At 42.7% G+C, this 22,078-nt stretch overlaps 1 protein-coding gene across 8 annotated transcripts in view; it reads left to right on the top strand.

Moving 5' to 3' along the window:
• LOC105470579 (guanine nucleotide-binding protein G(s) subunit alpha) overlaps window positions 1-8,969 on the top strand; it is a 70,754-nt gene extending 61,785 nt beyond the window's left edge. For 4 of the 8 annotated variants that reach the window (XM_024789373.2, XM_071079109.1, XM_071079107.1 and 1 more), the window contains 10 exons: window positions 1,515-1,572; window positions 1,658-1,777; window positions 3,160-3,257; window positions 6,947-7,001; window positions 7,135-7,208; window positions 7,306-7,364; window positions 7,469-7,589; window positions 7,736-7,866; window positions 8,122-8,189; window positions 8,460-8,969. In XM_024789373.2, coding sequence (XP_024645141.1) covers window positions 1,515-1,572; window positions 1,658-1,777; window positions 3,160-3,257; window positions 6,947-7,001; window positions 7,135-7,208; window positions 7,306-7,364; window positions 7,469-7,589; window positions 7,736-7,866; window positions 8,122-8,189; window positions 8,460-8,606 — 931 coding nt within the window. In that variant the 3' untranslated portion in view covers window positions 8,607-8,969. Of the gene's footprint in view, window positions 1-1,514; window positions 1,573-1,657; window positions 1,778-3,159; window positions 3,258-4,614; window positions 5,828-6,946; window positions 7,002-7,134; window positions 7,209-7,305; window positions 7,365-7,468; window positions 7,590-7,735; window positions 7,867-8,121; window positions 8,190-8,459 lie in introns of those variants that run through there. The other 4 variants (XM_024789374.2, XM_071079108.1, XM_071079106.1 and 1 more) reach the window with 2 other exon arrangements.
• Window positions 8,970-22,078: the final 13,109 nt, after the last annotated feature.

The raw sequence follows: 22,078 nt of genomic DNA, 5'->3' as shown, positions 1-22,078 counted from the left end.
ATGCTTCAAAAACTGGGAATCTCAAAAGATCAATATATATATGTATATGTATGTGTGTGTATATACACAGACACACACACACACACACACACACACCATGAAAAAGATACTCTGTCCCCTCCATATCCCACCCCCATTGGTTTCTGCCTCCGTGACTCAAGACTTCCCCCTCAGCCTCAGTTTCCCCATCAGAGGAGCAGGACCGTAGCACCTTTTTTCTGCATGACGATGCCCTCACCTCCCAGGGCCTAACAGGTACAGCAGGTGTGCTGTGTGTGCTTGTTCCATTTTGGGGCTATAGACCTGATGAGATACATACTCCACACAAGAGGTCTTTTCTTGCCCCCTGAAAACATAAACTCGAGAACCTTCCCTGGCTGTGCTTCTAATGAAGGCTAGTTTCTGAAAAACATACAGCATTTGGATCAGTGTAATCTGGTATAAAAATTAACATTCTCTTGTGGTCCCCAGAAGCCAAAGGGTGTGGCCTTTACCTGTGGGACAAGTAACCCTGAATATAGATAATTCCGTAAAGACCACACAGGCCGTCCCATGTGGCTGAGTTAAAGTCAATGAAAAGCTACAAAACCTTCAACCTCTACTTGCCAGCGGGATCTGACCCCCTTCCCCTTAGATTAAAAGGCCTTCTAGGGGGTGGAATCTTGATTCCTATTGCACATGGACCAACATGTACTAACATCATGAACTAGAAATTTCACTGCTGCTAGCCTGGGTGCCTGGAGCATCGCACATATGACCTTTTTTTTTTTTTTTTTGATAGAGTCTCACGCTGGCTGGAGTTCAGTGGCCCCGTCCTGGCTCACTGCAACCTCTGCCTCCCGAGTAGCTGGGATTACAGACACATGCCACCACGCCCAGCTAATTTTTTTATGTTTTTAGTAGAGATGAGGTTTCACCATCTTGGCCAGACTGGTCTCGAACTCCTGACCTCAGGCAGTCTGCCCACCTCAGGCTCCCAAAGTGCTGGGATTACAGGCATGAGCCATCGCGCCCAGACTCCTGTAATGAACTGTTAGAACCACCACCACCTGTGCTCACTGGTTCTCTCACTATGCTCATCTAGCAACTGAGTGAATTCCAAGGCAAACCACGGGACTGTTTTGCTCCACCCCAACCTCAGAGTGACCTATCACTCCAGCCTCACCCCTACCCAGATGCTGATAAGACCAGGAGAAGCCTTTAGGAAGTGTTAGTATGTAGTGTGGGGGTTTCCAACCCATGAAAGATTAAATGAGCTGCGTGCAACTTCTGGTACAGTCAAGATTGTTCAGGCAATTTGCTAATCTGCCCGATTGGGCATGTCCTCAGGACACATTTGGGAGGTTATAATTTGCAACCACGTTTATTCAGCTACCTCCAATCTTTGTACAGATCTGAGCCCACAACTCCTTGAAGAACAGAATACTATGCTTTTTAGTCGGGATATCTTTATGAAAGCAGCACTCTTAACTGACGTGGTGCAATATGATTTTCTTTTCTTTTCAATTCCACTGCAGTGAGAAGGCAACCAAAGTGCAGGACATCAAAAACAACCTGAAAGAGGCAATCGAAGTACGTTCTGGCTCCTTGTGCTTTCTGTCTTGTAGCCCCTCCCATCCAGTGCCGTTCCCTGACCGCTCTGCTAAATCATTTTCAGACCATTGTGGCCGCCATGAGCAACCTGGTGCCCCCCGTGGAGCTGGCCAACCCCGAGAACCAGTTCAGAGTGGACTACATTCTGAGTGTGATGAACGTGCCTGACTTTGACTTCCCTCCCGTAAGCTACACCCCAACTTGTGTGGCCTTAGCCCCGCCCACCTGAGCACAGTGTTCCTATAGGAACGTCAGTGACAGCCCTGCATGTGGGCAAGAAAAAAGTTCTGAGCTACGGCAGGCTTAATTATTCCCTCATTCACTTCTTAGGACAAACAAAACTATTTTAAATATGGCACACAAATACTAATTGTCCATTTACTCCACTGGAAGTGCCCTAAGGTGTACCTTGGGATGCCTCAGTGAAGTGCCAAATGGAAGGCATTCTCATTTTAAACAGGTGACCTTTTAACATTGATTAAGAGTTTTTCTAAAGTCAGTCCTTGTCTCGGGGCAAATGAAATCTTTTCTCATTATTTAAAAAAATGAAATATATCTAAATTATAACTCAAAAATAATCATGAAATAGAACATATGGAAAAGACTTTCCTCTGGATGCACGACACTGTTGGCTCCCTAAAGAACTACTTTTAGGGAACAAAAAACCATTCAAGCCCAAGCATATATGTTTAGGCCCCTTCGTGGGGAGAATGGCTTATAAGCGGGGAATGGGAAATGAGATAGAAAGATGTATGCGTTTGTAAGGCCCACAAGGAAGAGACTTGTCTACAGCTAAAACAATGAGTTATTGTTGCCTTTTGTCAGGCTTTCGTGGGAATTTGTGTTTGTATATTTTAGATCGACTTGGCTGCAAACTTACATTAGCAGAGAAATTAGTAGTATTTAGTTAGTATGGATAGCTAAATTTTTTTAAATAGCATCATTTTGAAAAAATTAAAGCAGTAAACACAGTATGTATAATATAACCCACTGACTTTCTTATGATTCCATATTTAATAGGAAAAACAGCAGCCTATTAAAAATGTATCCGAACAATAACCTTTTATTAGTCCTACTAACATCTGAACTTTTATGTTCCCACCTACAAGTCCCCTATCATACTTTTTTTTGTTAAGATTCACATTTTCCCAGAAGGAAGATTTAGTCCCGGCACATCCTACAAATGAAGTTTCTTATTTTCACAACATTGAACCATTTATTGGCATATTCGCCTAACACAGATTAGTGTATATTCTTCCTAAACAATTCTGTAAAGAAACTAAATTACTCAGTAGCTCCCCCCATTCCCCCCACACACACAAAAAGAAACTACCCAAAACCAGTAATTCACAATAAGACCAGCAGCTAATTGCATGAACTTTTGAATATGTTTAACGTGTTGAATTAAAGTTCTTTGTGAGCATTAATTCATTAATTGGGCTCAAAATTCAGAATCACACCAAGTGTCGGTCACATAGGGAACTCTGGTCTCGGGGTTCGAATGACAGTGTCCTTGATTAGTTCAAGTTCTTGTCTTTCTCTAAACTTTCTTGTGTTCACTTTCAGGAATTCTACGAGCATGCCAAGGCTCTGTGGGAGGACGAAGGAGTACGTGCCTGCTATGAACGCTCCAACGAGTACCAGCTGATTGACTGTGCCCAGTAGTAAGTAACCCCACCCGACCCACCGGCACATAAAACAGGCAGACACAAGAAAACATGCAAACCTGTGATCCTGCTTGGAAAGCTACTTGTCGATGATTCCTTTCGTAGAAGCCAACCAGTTACCCCACTGGCAGAAAGTTCGAATCTGATTGAATTGTTTTATAAAGTCCTTAATTGCATTTTTTTTTTTTTTTTTTTTTTTTTTTAGTGCAGGGACATTATTTTATATAAACATTGAATGTCTGTTAGAGCAAGATGATGATGAGTTTCATAGTATTCCTAATTACTGGGAAGTAATTAATTGAATTGACTCAAAGCATTTGCAGAAATAGGGCAGTTCTCACATTTTGAATAATGTAAAAATACTACATTTTATTGCTGTAATTTTAAACCATAACAAAGAGGAACAGTGAAGACAGCTACGCCTCCTCTCTCATTGGTAGTTGTTGATTGCTCTATTTCTGCTCTCAGGTAAGAGACTCCAGTAGCTGCCTAGTGTTACTAGATCTGAGTGACTCTAGGTAGAGTTTGCTTTTGTGTTGTCTTGACTTTTGAACTCTATTTCATGTCCTCATTTATTCCTTCCCCCCGGCTCTTGATTTCAAGGATGGTAAGTGGTCAGTGTATTTTACATCCTAAACTGTACACCTAAGCAGTACAGTACCGTGGTGGGGTCATTTTCAAATAAATTACTACCTGCAAGGAGGATGGGTTAAGGCCTGCAGTAGCAATGGGAAAGTCCTCTTTCTCCAAAGTCACTCATAAAGATGGGCTCGCCCGATTAGTGTGTTGGTAAATGAAGAAGGGGGAAACTTACGAAACAGATTTTATTGCACAACTCCACCTGATGCCCACGCTGCTACTCTTGTTGCCTAACACCTGACTTACCGTTCCCTCAGGGATTGCCTTCTGTCCCTGTCACCCACCATGGTCTCTCCCAGAGGACATCACACCCCATAGCTAGAAAGTTGCCTTTTAAATAGTTTATGGCCTCCCTCATCTTGCACATGATATAGCAAGCATATGGTGGTCAGGGTTATTTAAAAAATATGTAAAGATAATTATTATTATTATTATTTAGATGGAGTCTCACTCTGTTGCCCAGGCTGGAGTGCAGTGGTGCAGTCTTGGCTCACTGCAACCTCTGCCTCCTGGGTTCAAGTGATTCTCCTGCCTCAGCCTCCTGAGTAGCTGGGACTACAGGTGCCCGCCACCACACCCAGCTCATTTTTGTATTTTTAGTAGAGATAGGGTTTCACCATATTGGCCAGGCTGGTCTCGAACTCCTGACCTTGTGATCTGCCTGCCTTGGCCCCCCAAAGTGCTGGAATTAGAGGCATGAGCCACCGCGCCCAGCCAAAAATGTAAAGATATCTTTTGTTTGTTGATGCTGCACAAATGCACAAAGCAGTCTCAGTTAATATTATGAAGTAGGAGTGTCTTGTGACTCGGGACAGGGGAGTCTAGTAGAGGTTTGATGTTTTAGCTGTCCTTATTACAAGTAGCTGAAACTCGGAACTGATTTTGCTATAGGAAGTATTAACTAATCAGAACCAAGGTGCCAGGCTGACTCACCAAGGGCTAAGATTGCTTTACTTAGTAGCCTCAAGCCCAAGGAACTGATTGTGAAAACCACCTGAATAAACAGGAGGGAGGAAGAGGTAATACTGTTTATCTATAAATCATATAAGCCTATGTTAGGGTCTGTGCAATCTATCAACCCCAGCCCTGCCTTCCCATAGGAAATTCCTTTGATTATTTTCAGTTGCCACATACACAGATATTCCACGGTTTAATATGCAAGCAAATTTGTATATTTTTTCAAGGAACAGAAAAACAGTCCATCTTGGCTGGTCCCTGTGGCCCCCAGCCCCCACTCCTTCTTCAACAAAGTCCCTGATTTTCTCAAAAGTTCGAACTAAAAGCTGGAAGCGCTAATTATAGTAACGCAAAACAAATGGAAATCCTGGAATTGTTTGCATTTTGTATTTTGGATCCAAGTCAGAAGTGAAGTACAGGTACAAGATTAGGAGAGTTTAACCATCCCAGTTTTGAATGCTGGGGGGCAGGGAGTCACAGCTGCATTAATTAACAGTAGCTTAGCCAGGTGGTTGAAGTTTGTTGGGTTTCATTTTCTCTCTCAAATCATTTAGAAGTTTTTGGGGTTTTTTAATGCAACACTCAATTACTCCTGAAACTTTGTCTGAAAACTGCACCATTTGTATAGATCATGAAAAGTTGTAAGGAAACTCAGAGAAAAAGAGAACAACGCAGCTTAAAACCTTTAAAATGTCCTCCCTCACCGCTGGCTCAAACAGCCCTGCATCTGCCGTGGCCGGCACGTTTCTGTTGAACTGCCTTTATGTTAAAGTTGGGATACTGGTACCGTGCCCATTTCTTAAGCTGCCTATTTTTATTTGTTGAGCTGGGGTTTGGCTGGCTCCACTCCAGATGTCTCTCTCACAAGATTTGGTGCTGATGATCTATTTATAGAACTGTGGTTCTGTTGCCATGGTAACATGCTGGAGGCCAGGGCGGCTGGGGAGCTATTTCTGGACTGGTGCTGTAATGTAAGATTGATTGGGCAAGTTAGTATATCCTCTAAGCCAGACTAACCCTGAACTAGTAAAAAGGAAGAGGGGAACACAAAACTTAGGCAGTTTCTTGAAACAGACTTTTCTCTCTTTATGATTTTCTTTTCTCATTAGCCCACTTTAAAACAATTCCAATCTCTACATGCCTCTCCCTCCAAAAAATAAACTGGTTTTAGCATTTTCTGTATTAATTAAATTACCCCAATCTTTCAAAAGTAAATTTTCCTGTGTGTCTAGTCAAGCAACACAAACAAGATGCTTTTTAAATGAAAAGTTTAATATCTGGAGCGTTCTATTTCATGGACCAAACAGAACGGAAGAGAACTTTGTGTTTGTTTCCTGTTCAGGATGGCTAGGGCGAGAAGGCCCCTTTGTGCCAACCTCTTTTGTTCCCTTTAATCAATGAGATTCTTAAAAAGTGAAAAGGAAGGGCTACAGATTCTCAGTAACTAAAACAATCTCATGTGCCCTTGAGGAGAAAGTCCTTGATGTTTTTAAGAATGTCACTTTATTTATTTATTTTTTTAACTGAATGATACAGAGGTATACAATTTTCAAACTGTTTGCCATTTTAGGCAGGAAATTTGAAAATTGAAATGTTTTTGTCAAGCATTACCAAATGGCACAGATTGTGATAGGTCAGCCTGGTTTTGGGGTCCTTTCTCTACTGGTTGATATGCATAAAACCTTTTAAAAATCAAGAATATTACCAGAGAGCAACAGGAATAAACAAGCTAAGTAAAGAAGAAAAAAGAAAAATAGAAAAAAATAAACATGAAGAACAAAGCCCCACCACTGTCCTGTGCTGTTTGTGTGGCCCCACTGCACCGAGGCCGCAGGCTAGCTGCTAGACGCATCTAGAGTTCCCTGATTCCTAAAATTATTTATCTTAAATCCCATTTGGCCTAACCTTCTTAAGGCATCAGCTTTGAGTTATAAATGTAACCAACACACAAGCAAATATGCCATTGACTTAGTGCTGCATAACTGTGGGACGGTCACTTCCGTTGAGCCTGACCTTGTAGAGAGACACAAATAGTTGGCAAATTAATGTGAACGCTGTGAACACCCCATGTGCCTTTCTTTTTCTCCCAGCTTCCTGGACAAGATCGATGTGATCAAGCAGGCTGACTATGTGCCGAGCGACCAGGTGTGCAAAACCCTTCACCACCAGAGGACCCTGAGCCCTCTTCCCAAACTACCCTAGACTTTTGCTTTAGATTGGAAATTATTACTATTTCGATTGGCTTTGCTGAGATCCATTGACCTCAATTTTGTTCTAGGACCTGCTTCGCTGCCGCGTCCTGACTTCTGGAATCTTCGAGACCAAGTTCCAGGTGGACAAAGTCAACTTCCAGTAAGCCCACTGTTACCTTTTTATATAACAGAGATCATGGTTTCTTGACATTTACCCCAGCCCCTCTGGAATAACCAGCTGTCTTCCTCTCCACCAGCATGTTTGACGTGGGTGGCCAGCGCGATGAACGCCGCAAGTGGATCCAGTGCTTCAACGGTAGGACGCTGTGGGCTTGGCTGTTCGTGAAGAACGCTTTGCTTCTGTGTTGTTAGGGATCAGTGTCGCTGCTCACGCTCTTGGCTTTGCTTTCTTTGGTTAAGATGTGACTGCCATCATCTTCGTGGTGGCCAGCAGCAGCTACAACATGGTCATCCGGGAGGACAACCAGACCAACCGCCTGCAGGAGGCTCTGAACCTCTTCAAGAGCATCTGGAACAACAGGTTTGTGGAGTGACCGCCCACCCCCTGCGCTTGCCCAGGAGGCCCTGGTCTGCACTGTTTGTAGAAAAGAACCCTGTGCAAGCATTCCAGACCCCTGGCCAAAAGCGCGCTTCTCCCGGGCATTCACACGGCCTCCCTTCTTGTAGATGGCTGCGCACCATCTCTGTGATTCTGTTCCTCAACAAGCAAGATCTGCTCGCTGAGAAAGTCCTTGCTGGGAAATCGAAGATTGAGGACTACTTTCCAGAATTTGCTCGCTACACTACTCCTGAGGATGGTGTGTATGGCTTCCACTCTTTTGCTGGCTGTTCATTGCAGTGGTTCTTTTTCAAACAGTCGGGCTGAAAGCCGCCATCCCCCTCCCACCACCATACCATAAAGGATCTGTAAGAGAAGCAAGAAAAACACACTTGCATTAATTCTCATATGGAAAAATCAGGGTTTTGAAGACTTCAGGAGCTACCATGATGCTAGCACCCCAGCTCTGCTTGACTTTTTAATTACATTAATATATATTCCCTTTTTTTTATAGCTACTCCCGAGCCCGGAGAGGACCCACGCGTGACCCGGGCCAAGTACTTCATTCGAGATGAGTTTCTGGTGAGTTGAGCCTGTCTTTAGTTTCCTCTCTTGCTCCTCCTCTTTTTCTCATGGATGTAAATTTACTTCAAGGGTTCAGCTACCCAGGTCCATGGTTTTAGTTCACGCACATCCAGTGTGGATTTGAGTTCTTTGCACCCCTCCTTTTGCTTTCGTTTTCATATGACATCAGAGACTGGCCAACAGCCGTCCCTGGTAGGTGTCCCCATCAGTGATAGGGTGGTTCCTGGCGAGGGTGTCACTGACGAGTCCCTGCGTTTGTACCCGCAGAGGATCAGCACTGCCAGTGGAGATGGGCGTCACTACTGCTACCCTCACTTCACCTGCGCTGTGGACACTGAGAACATCCGCCGTGTGTTCAACGACTGCCGTGACATCATTCAGCGCATGCACCTTCGTCAGTACGAGCTGCTCTAAGAAGGGAACCCCCAAATTTAATTAAAGCCTTAAGCACAATTAATTAAAAGTGAAACGTAATTGTACAAGCAGTTAATCACCCACCATAGGGCATGATTAACAAAGCAACCTTTCCCTTCCCCCAAGTGATTTTGCGAAACCCCCTTTTCCCTTCAGCTTGCTTAGATGTTCCAAATTTAGAAAGCTTAAGGCGGCCTACAGAAAAAGGAGAAAAGGCCACAGAAGTTCCCTCTCACTTTCAATAAAAATAAATAAAACAACAGCAGCAAACAAACAAAATGAAATAAAAGAAACAAATGAAATAAATATTGTGTTGTGCAGCATTAAAAAAAATCAAAATAAAAATTAAATGTGAGCAAAGAATGATGGGACTCCCGTGAGTTATTTGTGGTTCTGCGCAGATTCCTGTCATTCATGGTTTGACTTGGCCCTTACATCAAAAGTTGGGAGGCCCCAAGGTGAAGTGGGTATAAAATCTCACCACTCTATGTTTTCTGGTGACTGTAAAATGTAGGTGTCTTGAAATAATTTTCAGACAATAGGAAAAGTCCACTCCTGTTGATCTCCCAAACTTTTACCCCATAGTGGACCACTATGCCCCGGTCACCTCTACATTTTGATCACTGCCATCCTATCCAAAGATTCTGCCAACTTATGCCATTACATCATCACACAGTTTGCCTGCTGACCCAGGCTTCCTAAGAAAAGTAATGTATTTTTTGCTATAAGATAGGGACTAAATGATGTGGAGAAATATAGGAGCGCCGTGTTTCAAATCAATGGGGTTATTCAAGAAATGGTGTAGCCATTTGGGGAAAATTTAGACTGGATCCCTACCTCATTGCACACACCAAAATGAATTTGACAAGTTGATCACATACATCTAAATAAAAGAGGTACTTTTTAAAGTGGCTATTTTACAGTTAAACTCTTGGGTTTATAAAGGGCCTCTCTGCAGCATAACCTGAGACCTAAAGGCCTTAAGGGGGTTGGGGATGACTACAAAAATGAAAATCACACTTCAAATTTGAATGGGGGAAGGGCCTGGGTTGGGTAAAAATTTAACAAAGGGTTTACTTAATAAGCAGAGTTTTTATGAATAAGCAATATCATCAGAAAAATGGGCACAGTATATAAGCATGCAACTTAAATACAAATAGCTAATAAACCTCAGGATATGTGGACCATCACTCACAATATTCACTATAATTGGGAGTGAGGATGGGAGTCCATACTCAATGGGTTGGAGTGTGGCTTATTTCTGAGGTCCTGTGGGTTCCCTAGACTTTCACCCCTAGGCTTATCCCCCAAGGTGTTGTCACTTACATGGTCACTTCCTGGGTGGCTCCCAGGAAGGGTGGGAGGAAGTGACCAGCATCAACGATGGTGCCCTCTGAAGCTGGGCAAATGGGACTTCAAGTTCATTCTGTAATCCAGGCCCCAAATCCACTTCCTATTCTAGTTTCCAGATCAAATTACTCTCACCCAAATTAATCATACAATATAGCTCACCAGAGGCGAGCGATGAGCCCCAAGGGGGGTAGAAAAGTAGCAAACACCTGCATTTCCATCCAATTTTTCACACAACATTCAGTCCACGTGTGCTTGCTATGCAGTTTTTAGTACAAAGCCCTCAAAACCCCCCAAATAAATATACAATCCAAGTAAAAATTGGGGCTTGCTATGCAAATATAACCAAAAGACTAGCCTACAAGTTCCCATAATCCTCCAAAGCACCCCAAAGAAACACCTAAAACCTGGACAGTGGCTATCAAGTGCAACCACAAGACCAGCCCCTAGCTCCTCTTCCAAGATGGCCACCTGTATGCCCCTTTTGCACAGAAATTCTGGAACCGTCTAAGCATAATCCACATGAGATTGTCACAGCTCTAGCCACATATCCATCAAAATTAGAAAACACAAAATTCCCAGGCCATAGAGATGCCCAGGAAAATGATACCACAGAGCCCCACCTTGTTGGTCATAACTGACAGAGACTTCATGGTATCTTCTAGAAGAAGGGCCACAAAAGTCACAGTTATCAAGTATCTACTAGTGCTAGCCATTACCCAATGGGATAGGTTCAGCTGCTATTTTGACAGTGAGTAAACGAGGCCGGGAGAGGCCCCGAGAGAGGTCTCTAGTGAGAAGGGAAGATGGGCTTCAAACTCAAGTAGCCAAAGCCCACTGCTTGGTCCCTACAAGATACTGTTGTCCTGGAAGATGCAGGAGAAAAGAGAAAAAGGTCTCCTGGTGTTCTTCCCATGATGTCAGTTATCAGGAGTCCATGACCTGTGACCCCCATCGAAAATCCTGCAGGTCACCATGGGATTCCACACCCAGGTAGTTGGGTGGGGCCTCTTCCCACAGACCGTGGCACTGGCCATACTCCTGCCTCCCTACCAGGTCAGGGCTCTGCCCTCACCAGTCACCCTGATGTGTTTGAGACTTGCTTCCCTGTGTTAGGGCTCATCACTGCTATTTAAAACAGTTTTGTTTTCCTTTTCCCTTTGCCCCTGGGACCAAGCAGAACTTCTACAGCTATTTTAAAATCTACATTTTAGGATCTTCAAAAAACAAAACATAATAAAGAATTTCATCTAAATCTTTGATTACAAGAAGCCATTTAAAAAAAAAAAGTTTTTTTAATCGGAATGCCTGCAATCCCAGCACTTTGGGAGGCCAAGGCGGGCAGATCACGAGGTCAGGAGATCGAGACCATCCTGGCTAACACGGTGAAACTCCGTCTCTACTAAAAATACAAAAAATTGGCCAGGTGTGGTGGCGGGCACCTGTAGTCCAAGCTACTCAGGAGGCTGAGGCAGGAGAATGGCGTGAACCCAGGAGGCGGAGCTTGTGGTGAGCCGAGATTGTGCCACTGCACTCCAGCCTGGGCGACGGAGCAAGTCCGTCTCAAAAAAAAAAAAAAAAAAGAAAAAAGAAAAAAATTTAATCCAATGTTCAAATCGCTATTAAAGTGCAAAGCAAACTATTTTTCTAAAGGTAACAATTTCACCACAGTTTGTAGAGATGTATAAGCCAAATATTATAAATGACTATTCATTGACCTTTTAGATTGAACATGATAATAAAAAACCATCAGTGCCCTTCACAGTGTGAGAAGGGTCTAGAAAGGGACAGAATTTTTATTTACCTCCACTTTTACTTAAATGTGCACAAAATTATGCCCCCAAAATGGCCACATCTGCATACCCCTTCTACCTAGACCTCTTATTATCATGCTTATTATCCTCTTATTATCATGTTTTCTTGGATGGCTTTGGTCATCTTTTCACTCAATAAATACATAGAGACTATGGGATCCATGCCAGCCAGTGGGAATTCTGCTCTCGTGGGATTCATGTTCTAGCGAGGGAGACACACACTAAATAAATGATTAAAAGAATTACAGATGGTGACAAAATCTCTGAAGCAATAAGCAGGATGCGGGCAGTGGGGAATCGGAGATATTTGAGGAGGGATTTCACTTTAGATAGAATAGCTGGGGAGGGCCTCTCTGATGTAGTACATTTTCTTCTGAGAACGTGAAAGATGAGAAGAAACCAGCCATCAAGTATTAATAGCTAACATCATTATTTAAAATTGTTATTAAAATATAATTAACGGCCAGGTGCAGTGGCTCACACCTGTAATCCCAGCACTTTGGGAGTCTGAGGCGGGCAGATCATCTGAGGTCAGGAGTTCGAGACCATCCTGGCCAACATGGTGAAACCTCGTCTTTACTAAAAATATTAAAAATTTGTCAGGTGTGGTGGCAAGTACCTGTAGTCCCAGCTACTCAGGAGGCTGAGGCAAGAAGAATCGGGAGGCAAGAAGAATCGGGAGGAAAGGAGAATCTGCCTCCAGGAGGCAGAGGTTGCAGTGAGCTGAGATCATGCCACTGCACTCCAGCCTGGTTACAGAGTGAGATTCTGTCCCAAAGGTAATAATAATAATAGTAACAAACATTTATGGAGGACTTTACGTGCCAGGTACTGTTCTAGACTCTGCATATGGATGATCTCATTTAATCTTTTCAAAGCCCTATTAAAATGCATCCCATCATTTGCATAACAGGTCCTATCCCATTGTGCTGTAGTTAGCTCACACGTGAAAAAGGTAAATGATATCTAAAGCGTTGTGAAGAATTTAAGCAAATTATGCTTTTAATAAAGGTTACACTAAAAAGGCCATTGCAATAAGCACTTAATTTAAGTAACTGCTATACAGGTTCTTATTTCAAAGCTGGAGGACTTTGCATCTCTAGGATAATTTTCCCACATTAAAAAACACATATGCTATGAACAACAAGTCTTCTCATTTTGCCTATTTTATTTATTGTATCAGTTAAGAATGCATTCAGCTTCAAGTAACAGAATCCTGACCCACAGTGGCACAGACAAACAGAAGTTTATATCCACTTACCAAGAATTCTAGAGGTAGGTGATTCCTGTTATTTCAGCAGTTCATCAATGGCAGGACTAATGTGTCCCAATTTTCTTGGCTTCTTTCTCATGGTTGCAAGATGGTATCACAGCACAGCTGAAGGCAGAAGAGAGAGGGAAGAGACAACCCAACCAAATCTCTTTTGTCCTCTTTTTGTCAGTCTTTCATAGAGGCCTCTTTATTCACTTTTCACCATGTGAAATACACATAGATACCCAGCTATGTATGTGTACTTAGAAAGTAAAAGTAACAGAAAAGTATCCCTCCCTCCTTCCCTCCTTTCCCTGTCTGCCTCCCTCCCTCCCTTCCTTCCTTCCTTCCTTTTCTCATTTTTTTAGACAGAGTCTCACTCTGTCAGCCAGGCTGGAATGCAGTGGCGTGATCTTAGCACATTGCAACCTCCGCCTCCCTCGTTCAAGCAATTCTTCTGCCTCAGCCTCCAGGGTAGCTGAGATGACAGAAGCCCACCACCACCACGCCCAGCTACTTTTTTGTATTTTTGGTAGAGATGGGGTTTTACCACGTTGGCCAGGACGGTCTCAAATTCCTGACCTCAAGTGATCCACCCACCTCAGCCTCCCAAAGGACTGGGATTCCAGGCGTGAGCCATTGCACCTGGCGGTATCTTTTCTTTTTTTTTTTTTTTTTTTTTTTTGAGACGGAGTCTTGCTCTGTCGCCCAGGCTGGAGTGCAGTGGCACGATCTCGGCTCACTGCAAGCTCCGCCTCCCGGATTCACGCCATTCTCCTGCCTCAGACTCCCGAGTAGCTGGGACTACAGGCGCCCGCCACCGCGCCCGGCTAATTTTTTGTATTTTTAGAGACGGGGTTTCACCGTGGTCTCGATCTCCTGACCTTGTGATCCGCCCGCCTCGGCCTCCCAAAGTGCTGGGATTATAGGCGTGAGCCACCGCGCCCAACCGGTATCTTTTCAATAACACTATTACGCACACACACATAGGAGGGATTTATTTTATTTTATTTTTTTATTTTTGAGATGGAGTTTTGCTTTTGTTGCCCAGGCTGGAGTGCAATGGCACCATCTTCACTCACTGCAACCTCCACCTCCTGAATTCAAGCGATTCTTCTGCCTCAGCCTCCTACGGAGCTGGAATTACAGGCATGCGCCACCACGCCCAGCTAATTCTGTATTTTTAGTAGAGATGAGGTCTCACTATATTGGTCAGTCTGATCTCAAACTCCTGAACTCAGGTGATCCACCCACCTTGGCCTCCCAAAGTGCTGGGATTACAGGCGTGAGCCACTGTGCCCGACCGAGAGGGATTTATAATTTCCTGTAGTATGCAACTTGATGGAACATCTGAGAAAAACATATCCAATGCCTGTAGTTTTAAGGCTTAGGGAAGATATTGGGGGGAATAAACCTTTTCAAATCATAAGAGAACAATTTGCATAATTCTATGTAAATAAATTAGAAAGCCTAGATGAAATAGATAATCATCGAAAAAAGTACTTTTCACCAAAATTGACCCCAGCAGAGACATCATAAATCTAAGCCGACCAGTTACCATAGAAAAACACAAAGCACAGTGAGAGGCCTCCACGATGGAAAGGCTCCAGACTCTCGCTGGGATGGGAAGCTAATGACAAGAAGGAAACATGAGGGAAAATTCTGGGGTGCTAGCAAGTTTCTATTCTTGATCTAAATGCTGGTTAAACAAATGTATTCCATTTGAGAAAATTCACTGGGCTGTACACTTAGTATGTGGAACTTTTTAGTACATGTATTACATTTTCTTTTTTTTTTTTTTAATGAGGAAAAGGAAAAAGGCACCAGGCCCAGATGGTTTCACAGGGGAATTCTATTAAACCTCTAAAAGTCAAATAATCCCAGTGCTACTTACATTATGCCAGACCATAACATAATAAAATGAAAACCTCAAAATTGTTTTTATAAAGTGTACCATTGATTCCAAAACATGCCAAAGACTGCACCCAAAAATAAAATTACAGATTAATTTCACTTATATCAATGTAAATATTTTAAAATATAAGCAAACATAATTCCATATTACATTTAAAAAAATACATCATGCCTGGTAAGATTTATTCTAGGAATTCAAGGTTTGTTCAATATGAACAAATACAGTAATATTTGCCAAAATTTAATACTGATTCATATTTTAGAGATCCAATAAAATAGTAATGGATGCTTTTCTGATATAAAGACTCTCTCTATATATCCCACATATCTATATGTAATATACTTAGTACAGTATATATCATGTATTTAAATAAAATCTCCAAAAGTCAACATTTTAATTAATGAGGAACTTTTTTTTTTTTTTTTTTTTTTTTTTTGAGACGAGTCTTGCTCTGTCGCCCAGGCTGGAGTGCAGTGGCCAGATCTCAGCTCACTGCAAGCTCCGCCTCCCAGGTTCACACCATTCTACTGCCTCAGCCTCCCAAGTAACTGGGACTACAGGTGCCCGCCACCTCGCCCGGCTAGTTTTTTTGTATTTTTTAGTAGAGACGGGGTTTCACGATGTTAGCCAGGATGGTCTCGATCTCCTGACCTCGTGATCCACCCGTCTCGGCCTCCCAAAGTGCTGGGATTACAGGCTTGAGCCACCGTGCCCGGCCTTAATGAGGAACTTCTAAAAGCTTTTCCACTAATGTCAGGAATAAGAAACAAGAAAGACAAGGATGCCTCACATCATCACGCTCTTTATCATCGTGTTAGATGAATAAGCCAATTCAATTAGACAAAAGAAAGCAATGAGAGACCTAGAATTGGAAGGGGAGAGGCAAAACTATCTTTTTGCCAGGTGCAGTGGCTCATACCTGTAATCCCAACACGTTGGGAGGCAGACGCAGGAGGATTGCTTGAGGCCAGGAGTTCAAGACCAGCCTGGGGAACAAAGCAAGACCTTGTCTCTAATAAAAATTTTAAAAATTAGCCAAGTGTGGTGGCACATGCCTGTAGTTCCAGCTACTTGGGAGGCTGAGGTGGGCAGATGACTTGAGCCCGGGAAGCCGAGGCTGCAGTGAGCCATGTTCATGCCACTGCACTCTAGCCTCATGATCGAGTAAGACCCTGCTGAAAAAAAAAAATTTACAGGTGATTATTAAGCATTATAACACTCCCCTCCAAAAATCCACAGAGAAATAATTACTAAAAAGTGAGAGGATTTAGTAAAGTACAAAGTACAGATTTATAAGATTAACTTGTAAAAATCAATACCAGCCTAGGCATGGTGTACATGCCTGCAGTCCTAGCTACTTGGGAGGCTGAGGCAGGAGGATCACTGGAGCCTAGAAGTTTGAGGCTGCAGTGAGGTATGATTGTGCCACTGTACTCCAGCCTATGCAACAACAACAAGACCCCATCCCTAAAATAATAATAATATTTTAAAAAATCAATAGCAGGCTGGCCACAGGGGCTTATGACTATAATCCCAGCACTTTGGGAGGCTAAGGTGGGAGGACTGCCTGAGTCAAGGAGTTAGAGACCAGCCTGGGCAACATGGCAAGACCCTGTCTCTTAAAAAGAAAATTTTTTTTTAATCAATAGCATGTGAAAGGTAAAACAATAAAGCTTTAAGGAGAAAATACAGGCTGGGTGCAGTGACTCACGCCTGTAATCCCAGCACTTTGGGAGGCTGAGGTGGGCGGATCATGAGTCAGGAGTTCGAGACCAGTCTGACCAACATGGTAAAAGCCCGTCTCTACTAAAAATACAAAAATTAGCCGGCTGTGGTGGCATGTGCCTGTAATCCCAGCTACTCAGGAGCCTGAGGTAGGAGAATCCCTTGAACCCAAGAGGCAGAGGTTGCAGTGAGCCAAGATCGTGCCACTGCACTCCATCCAGCCTGGGTGACAGAGCGAGACTCCATCTCACCAAAAAAAAAAAAAAAAAAAAAAAAAAAAGGAGAAGAAGAAGAAGAAGAAAATACAAGAGACTGCCACTTGCGTAGGGTCCCCATGTTACATTTGGTTGATTCATCTCCTAAATCCCGTGTAATCTGTGGGTTACCTCTTCTCTTCTCTTTTTCTTGCCCCTTAGACGATTCCATTGTTGTAGAAACTGAATTGTTTGTCCTCTAGAGTTTTCCATATTCCAGATTTTGCTGATTGCATCCCCATATTATAAACCTTCCGATTTGAACAAACCAACTATTTTTTTTAAAGTAGGAAATCATCAGATAAATTTAAACAATGGCTGGATATTTGACAATACTAAGAAAACTAGTGTTAACTTCTTCACGTGTGATAGGAGTATCATGATTTTCAAGAGTTCTTATCTTTCAGACATACCCACTGAAACAAAATAATATGATGTTCCAAAGTCATGCAGTGGAGTGAAGGCAGGAGTTGGAGACGTGCTGGAAATTGTTTTGCCAGAGGCTCTCCTGTGGCAAATGGGGGACCGTGGGGAGACTTGATGTTAGTGTTTGCCAATTTCCATGGTGTAAATCCCCCACTATGATTGATTTCAAACTCCCAGCAGTATGCCATTGGATATGGAGTTGGGAAGAGATGTGCACAGTCAGCTCTGAGCAGACAGTGCCAGTTGACTCCAGCACATCACTGATAGGAGGGTGGAGGTGAAACAAGATTGGCCACCAGGTGATGCTTGTTAAAACAGGGTGATCAGTATGTGGGGGTCCATTGCACTATTCTCATTTTCTATGTGTTGGCTATTTTAAGCAAAAGCTTACAAACAAGGGGCCAGGCGCAGTGGCTTATACTTAGAAGGCAAAGGTGGTAGGATCCCTTGAAGCCAGGAGTTCAAGGCTGCAATGAGCTACCATTGCACCACTGTACTCCAGCCTGGGCAACAGAGCAAGACCCTATGTCAAAAATAAAATAAAACAAAGCAAAATAAAGAAAAAGAGAAGGAAAAATCTTACATTTCCAGATGAAAGTTTTTAAAACTTCCAATGTTAATGATGATAGTAGGCCAGGCACAGTGGCTCATGCCTGTAATCCCAGCATTTTGGGAGGCCAAGGCGGGTGGATCACTTGAGGCCAGGAGTTCGACATCAGCCTGGGTAACATGGCAAAACCCCATCTTTCTACAAAAAATAAAAATAAAAAATTTGGCATGGTGGCATGCATCTGTAGTCCCAGATACCTAGGAGGCTGAGGCAGGAGGATCACCTGAATTCAGGAAGTGGAGGTTGCAGTGAGCCAAGATGGAGCCAGTGTACTCCAGCCTGGGCAACAGAGTGAGACCCTGTCTAAAAAAAAAAAAATGATGATAATAGTAAGAGCAACTATGTTGTTGAGAGCCTACTACCTACCGTCCCTAATTTAAGCACTTTACAGGGAATAACTCAAGATGTTTTTATCCTTGCTTTACAGATGAGGAAACCAAGGAGTAGAAAGTTGAACAACCGGCCAGGCGTGGTGACTCATGCCTGTAATCCCAGCACAAGACCAGCCTGGCCAACATGGCGAAACCCTGTCTCTACTAAAAATACAAAAATTAGCCGGGCATGGTGGCACACACCTGTAATCCCAGCTACTAGGGAGGCTGAGGCAGAAGAATTGCTCCAACCTGGAGGCAGAGGTTGCAGTGAGCCAAGATCACGCCACTGCACTCCAGCCTGGGTGACAGAGTGAGACTCTGTCTCAAAAAAAAAAAAAAAAAAAAGAAAGAAAAAGAAAAAAAGAAAGTTGAACAACCTCCTTGGTTCAAGATCACATAGCTAATAAGTAGTAGAGTCCAGATTAAAACCCAGGTAGCCAGGCTCCTGCAACTTTAAATTCCAACTCAAGAACCACCCCCCTTTTTTTTTTTTGTTTTAAGGAGCGTAAAGTTTAATAGGCAAGAAAGAAGGAACAAGAAAACAGCTGCCCCGTACAGAGACAGGAGGAGGAGGAGGGATTAGGACAAAGAGAAAACCCCCAACCCAAGATGCTGATTCAAAAAAAAAAAAAACCACTCAAGATTGTAAGATTGGAAAGAAATGCAGTGGTGTTGCTGAATGATAGATAATACGCTGTTTAGGAGATCTTTTTCCCAACTACGACTTTGTTGAATGCCTCCTTAGGGCTAAAGCTGAACAAAGTGATTGTGCCCAGGACAGGCTGGCTCTGTTCAAATGGGGGCCCTCCCTGTACTGTGAGGCAAATCACATTTCCAAATTGGGGTTTCACCTATAGGGGGCTTGGTGAGGCAGAGGAGAGGGGGATTATTGATATAAATTTCTGGGTTAGTCTTTCATCACCATGATGGTCTGGTAATTTCTTGGCATAAATTTACTAGGAGTAATTTTTTCGTATTTTAAGAACAAACGTTTTCATCCTTTGTCATAGCACAGACTTTTCAACCAGTATTTATTAGAGACTCAACAATCCACCAAGCCCTGTACTAGGTGGGCAGGTGACAGCAGCCAATGGGGTAGAAAACCATTCTCATGCTAGAGGGAGAAGTGAGACAATACAAAGGTAACCAAATAATTAAGATAATTCAGACAGTCACAAAGTTTATCTACAGCAAGCTCATGTGATGTGGTGGTTTTGGGGGTATCATTTTAAAAGGTGTGGCTAGGGAAGAAGTCTCTGAGGGGGTAATCTTCGAACTGAGACTCAAAGGGTGGGAAGACGGCGAAGGCTATAGAAAGGAGCTTGAGGTGGCGGATGCCCCCGCAAGGAAAGCCCCGGGGCACACCACATATTTCCAGCACACATTTAGAGACACGACTGTGTTTTTGTAATTAATGACTTTCATGTCTTGCTGCTTAGAGAGGCTTACATCTCTAAGGATCTTCGGTTTCCAAAATTGGTGACACACAGTCTCCTGGAAGGAGGTGGGATTTGGGGTTGCATGCAGAGGAGAGTGAAGGAGGGTAGGGCTCAGATGTCAGAATCTGGGATAAAAGGCGCTGCCATATCTGTGGAGCCCAAAGCAGTGCCTGGCACAAAGCTAACAGTCCTTGAAGAGATGTGAAATGAACCAACTGGGGAAATAGGAGGGCATTTCCATCACTTTTCTCTGGAAAATTGACGGCCTTGTCAAGGTGGCTTTTGCAATAATAGGAAGGGAAGTCTAGGAACCCCGTCCACCTGCAGTCCTCCTCGCATACACACTTCACTGCTTCAGAGATGAAGGTCAAGTTTGAGAAAAATTGACATCAGTCAATAGAAATAAGGATCCAGGAACCAGAGATAAGAATTGGTTCTTCTCTTTTTCCAAAAGGAGAGAAATAAAGAAAAAATATTGTGACCCTGTTCCCCAAGGTCAGGTTGTCTCAAAGGAAACAGAATGTCCCCATTGAATTGAGTTTGAGGGGAGAAAGACGTTGAGAAATGGAAAACTGAGTGCAGGGTTGGGATTACCAAACAGTTCCTGGAGCAAAGGTTAAGAATGCTTTTGGGTTTTCTCATCATTTATCCCCTGATTGGTACTTGCTTTAGTATTTTATAGCTCATTAGCAAACAGGATTCTTAGAAATTGTAGGAACTGGCCAGGGAGGGCATTCTGAACTGTGTTCTTTAGGGTTTTATAATTTGAAACTGAAGGATCACTAAAAATCACATTGCATTGGGTAAATCTGTAGTTATTCAATATTTCCCCCTCTCAGTTTCATCTTTCTGTCTCAATTATAGCCTTCAGTAGCAGGGTTCAGAATGACAATTTTTTTTTTTTCTGATGGCTCTTGAGATTGAAATGTCTTGGCCTCCTAAAGTATAGGGGAGCCTTTAATCTAGTTTCATTCAGCTAATTTGGTGCTAAAATGTTATCCTTAATTCCAAACCAAAAAACTTTTTGTACCAGATCACACTTAGATTGGCCTTAACAAGCTATCAATCAAAAAAACAGAGGTTGCTAATGAGAAATGGTAAAAGGTGAGGGAGAAACCAGACTGCTGATATGCAAAATTTTAAGGAAATATTAAAGTTGATTCATCTTCTCAAAAAAGAGAATTATCACTAGAATAGCTAGAATAATTCTTATTTGTTTCTAGGAACAAGAATTGAATGCAGAAATGGCTAAATTTCACAAAAGAGAAGACGACTTTTCTTAATTAGTAACTGGAAATGCAAACATCGACTACCTGCATGCACTGTTGCTGTGAATTAAACATGCTTTACCTGGTTCAATTTACAGCAACAGTACATGACAACAAAGTGTTAAACCTTTACCCATAAAATTATAGCTCATTGTACAACTGAGAAATCACCCCATATGGAATTATATAATTGCCTTCATCCACAACTATAAGTATTTCTATTACCTTCCCATAGAAGTTAAAATATTCTTATAGTGGTTTCAGCAATAAATTGAAATTGTAATAGTAGCTTATCATTTGCCTTAAGGTTTTTACTTTTACGAAGAATAACAGTAGTGGAGAAACCATTGAAAGCCTTGGTGTGGGCCAAGAATTCTTTTGAGAGCTGTGACAATATAAGTTAACTCAAGTCATGTTCAAGTCTCAGTGAAACTTGATTCCACAAAGGCAGTACGTAGGTTGAAAATAAAAGCTGAGTTTTTTCTGTCTGTCTGTCTAAAAGAAGAAAGAAAAAAGGTTTTTCACCTGCATACCTCAAATAAACATTTAAATTTTCATTTGGAAGGCTGAGGTGGGCAGATCACTTGAGGCCAGGAGTTTGACACCAGCCTGGCCAACATGGCGAAACCCTGCCTCTACTAAAAATACAAAAATTAGCCAGGCATGGTGGTACGTGCCTGTAGTTCCATAGTCCCAGTTACTCGGAAGGCTGAGGCAGGAGAATCGCTTGAATCTGGGAGGCAGAGGTTACAACGAGCTCAGATTGTGCCACTGCCTTCCAGCCTGGGCCACACCACAAAACTCTGTCTCAAAAGTAAATAAATAAATAAGCAAATAAATAAATAAATGAAAATGAAAACAGAAAAAAAAAAAAAAGAATTGTTTTTCACCTGCATACCTCAAACTTTTAAGTTTTCACTTTTTTTCATTTGGGAGGCTGAAGCAGGTGGATCACTTGAGGTCAGGAGTTTGACACCAGCCTGGTCAACACGGTGAAACCCTGTCTTCACTAAAAATACAAAAATTAGCCAGACTTGGTGGCGCA

This window comes from Macaca nemestrina, chromosome 15 (genome assembly GCF_043159975.1).
Source record: "Macaca nemestrina isolate mMacNem1 chromosome 15, mMacNem.hap1, whole genome shotgun sequence".
Taxonomy (NCBI): Eukaryota; Metazoa; Chordata; class Mammalia; order Primates; family Cercopithecidae; genus Macaca; species Macaca nemestrina.
Note: the sequence above shows the minus strand (reverse complement) of the source record. Positions and strands in the feature narration are given on the sequence as shown.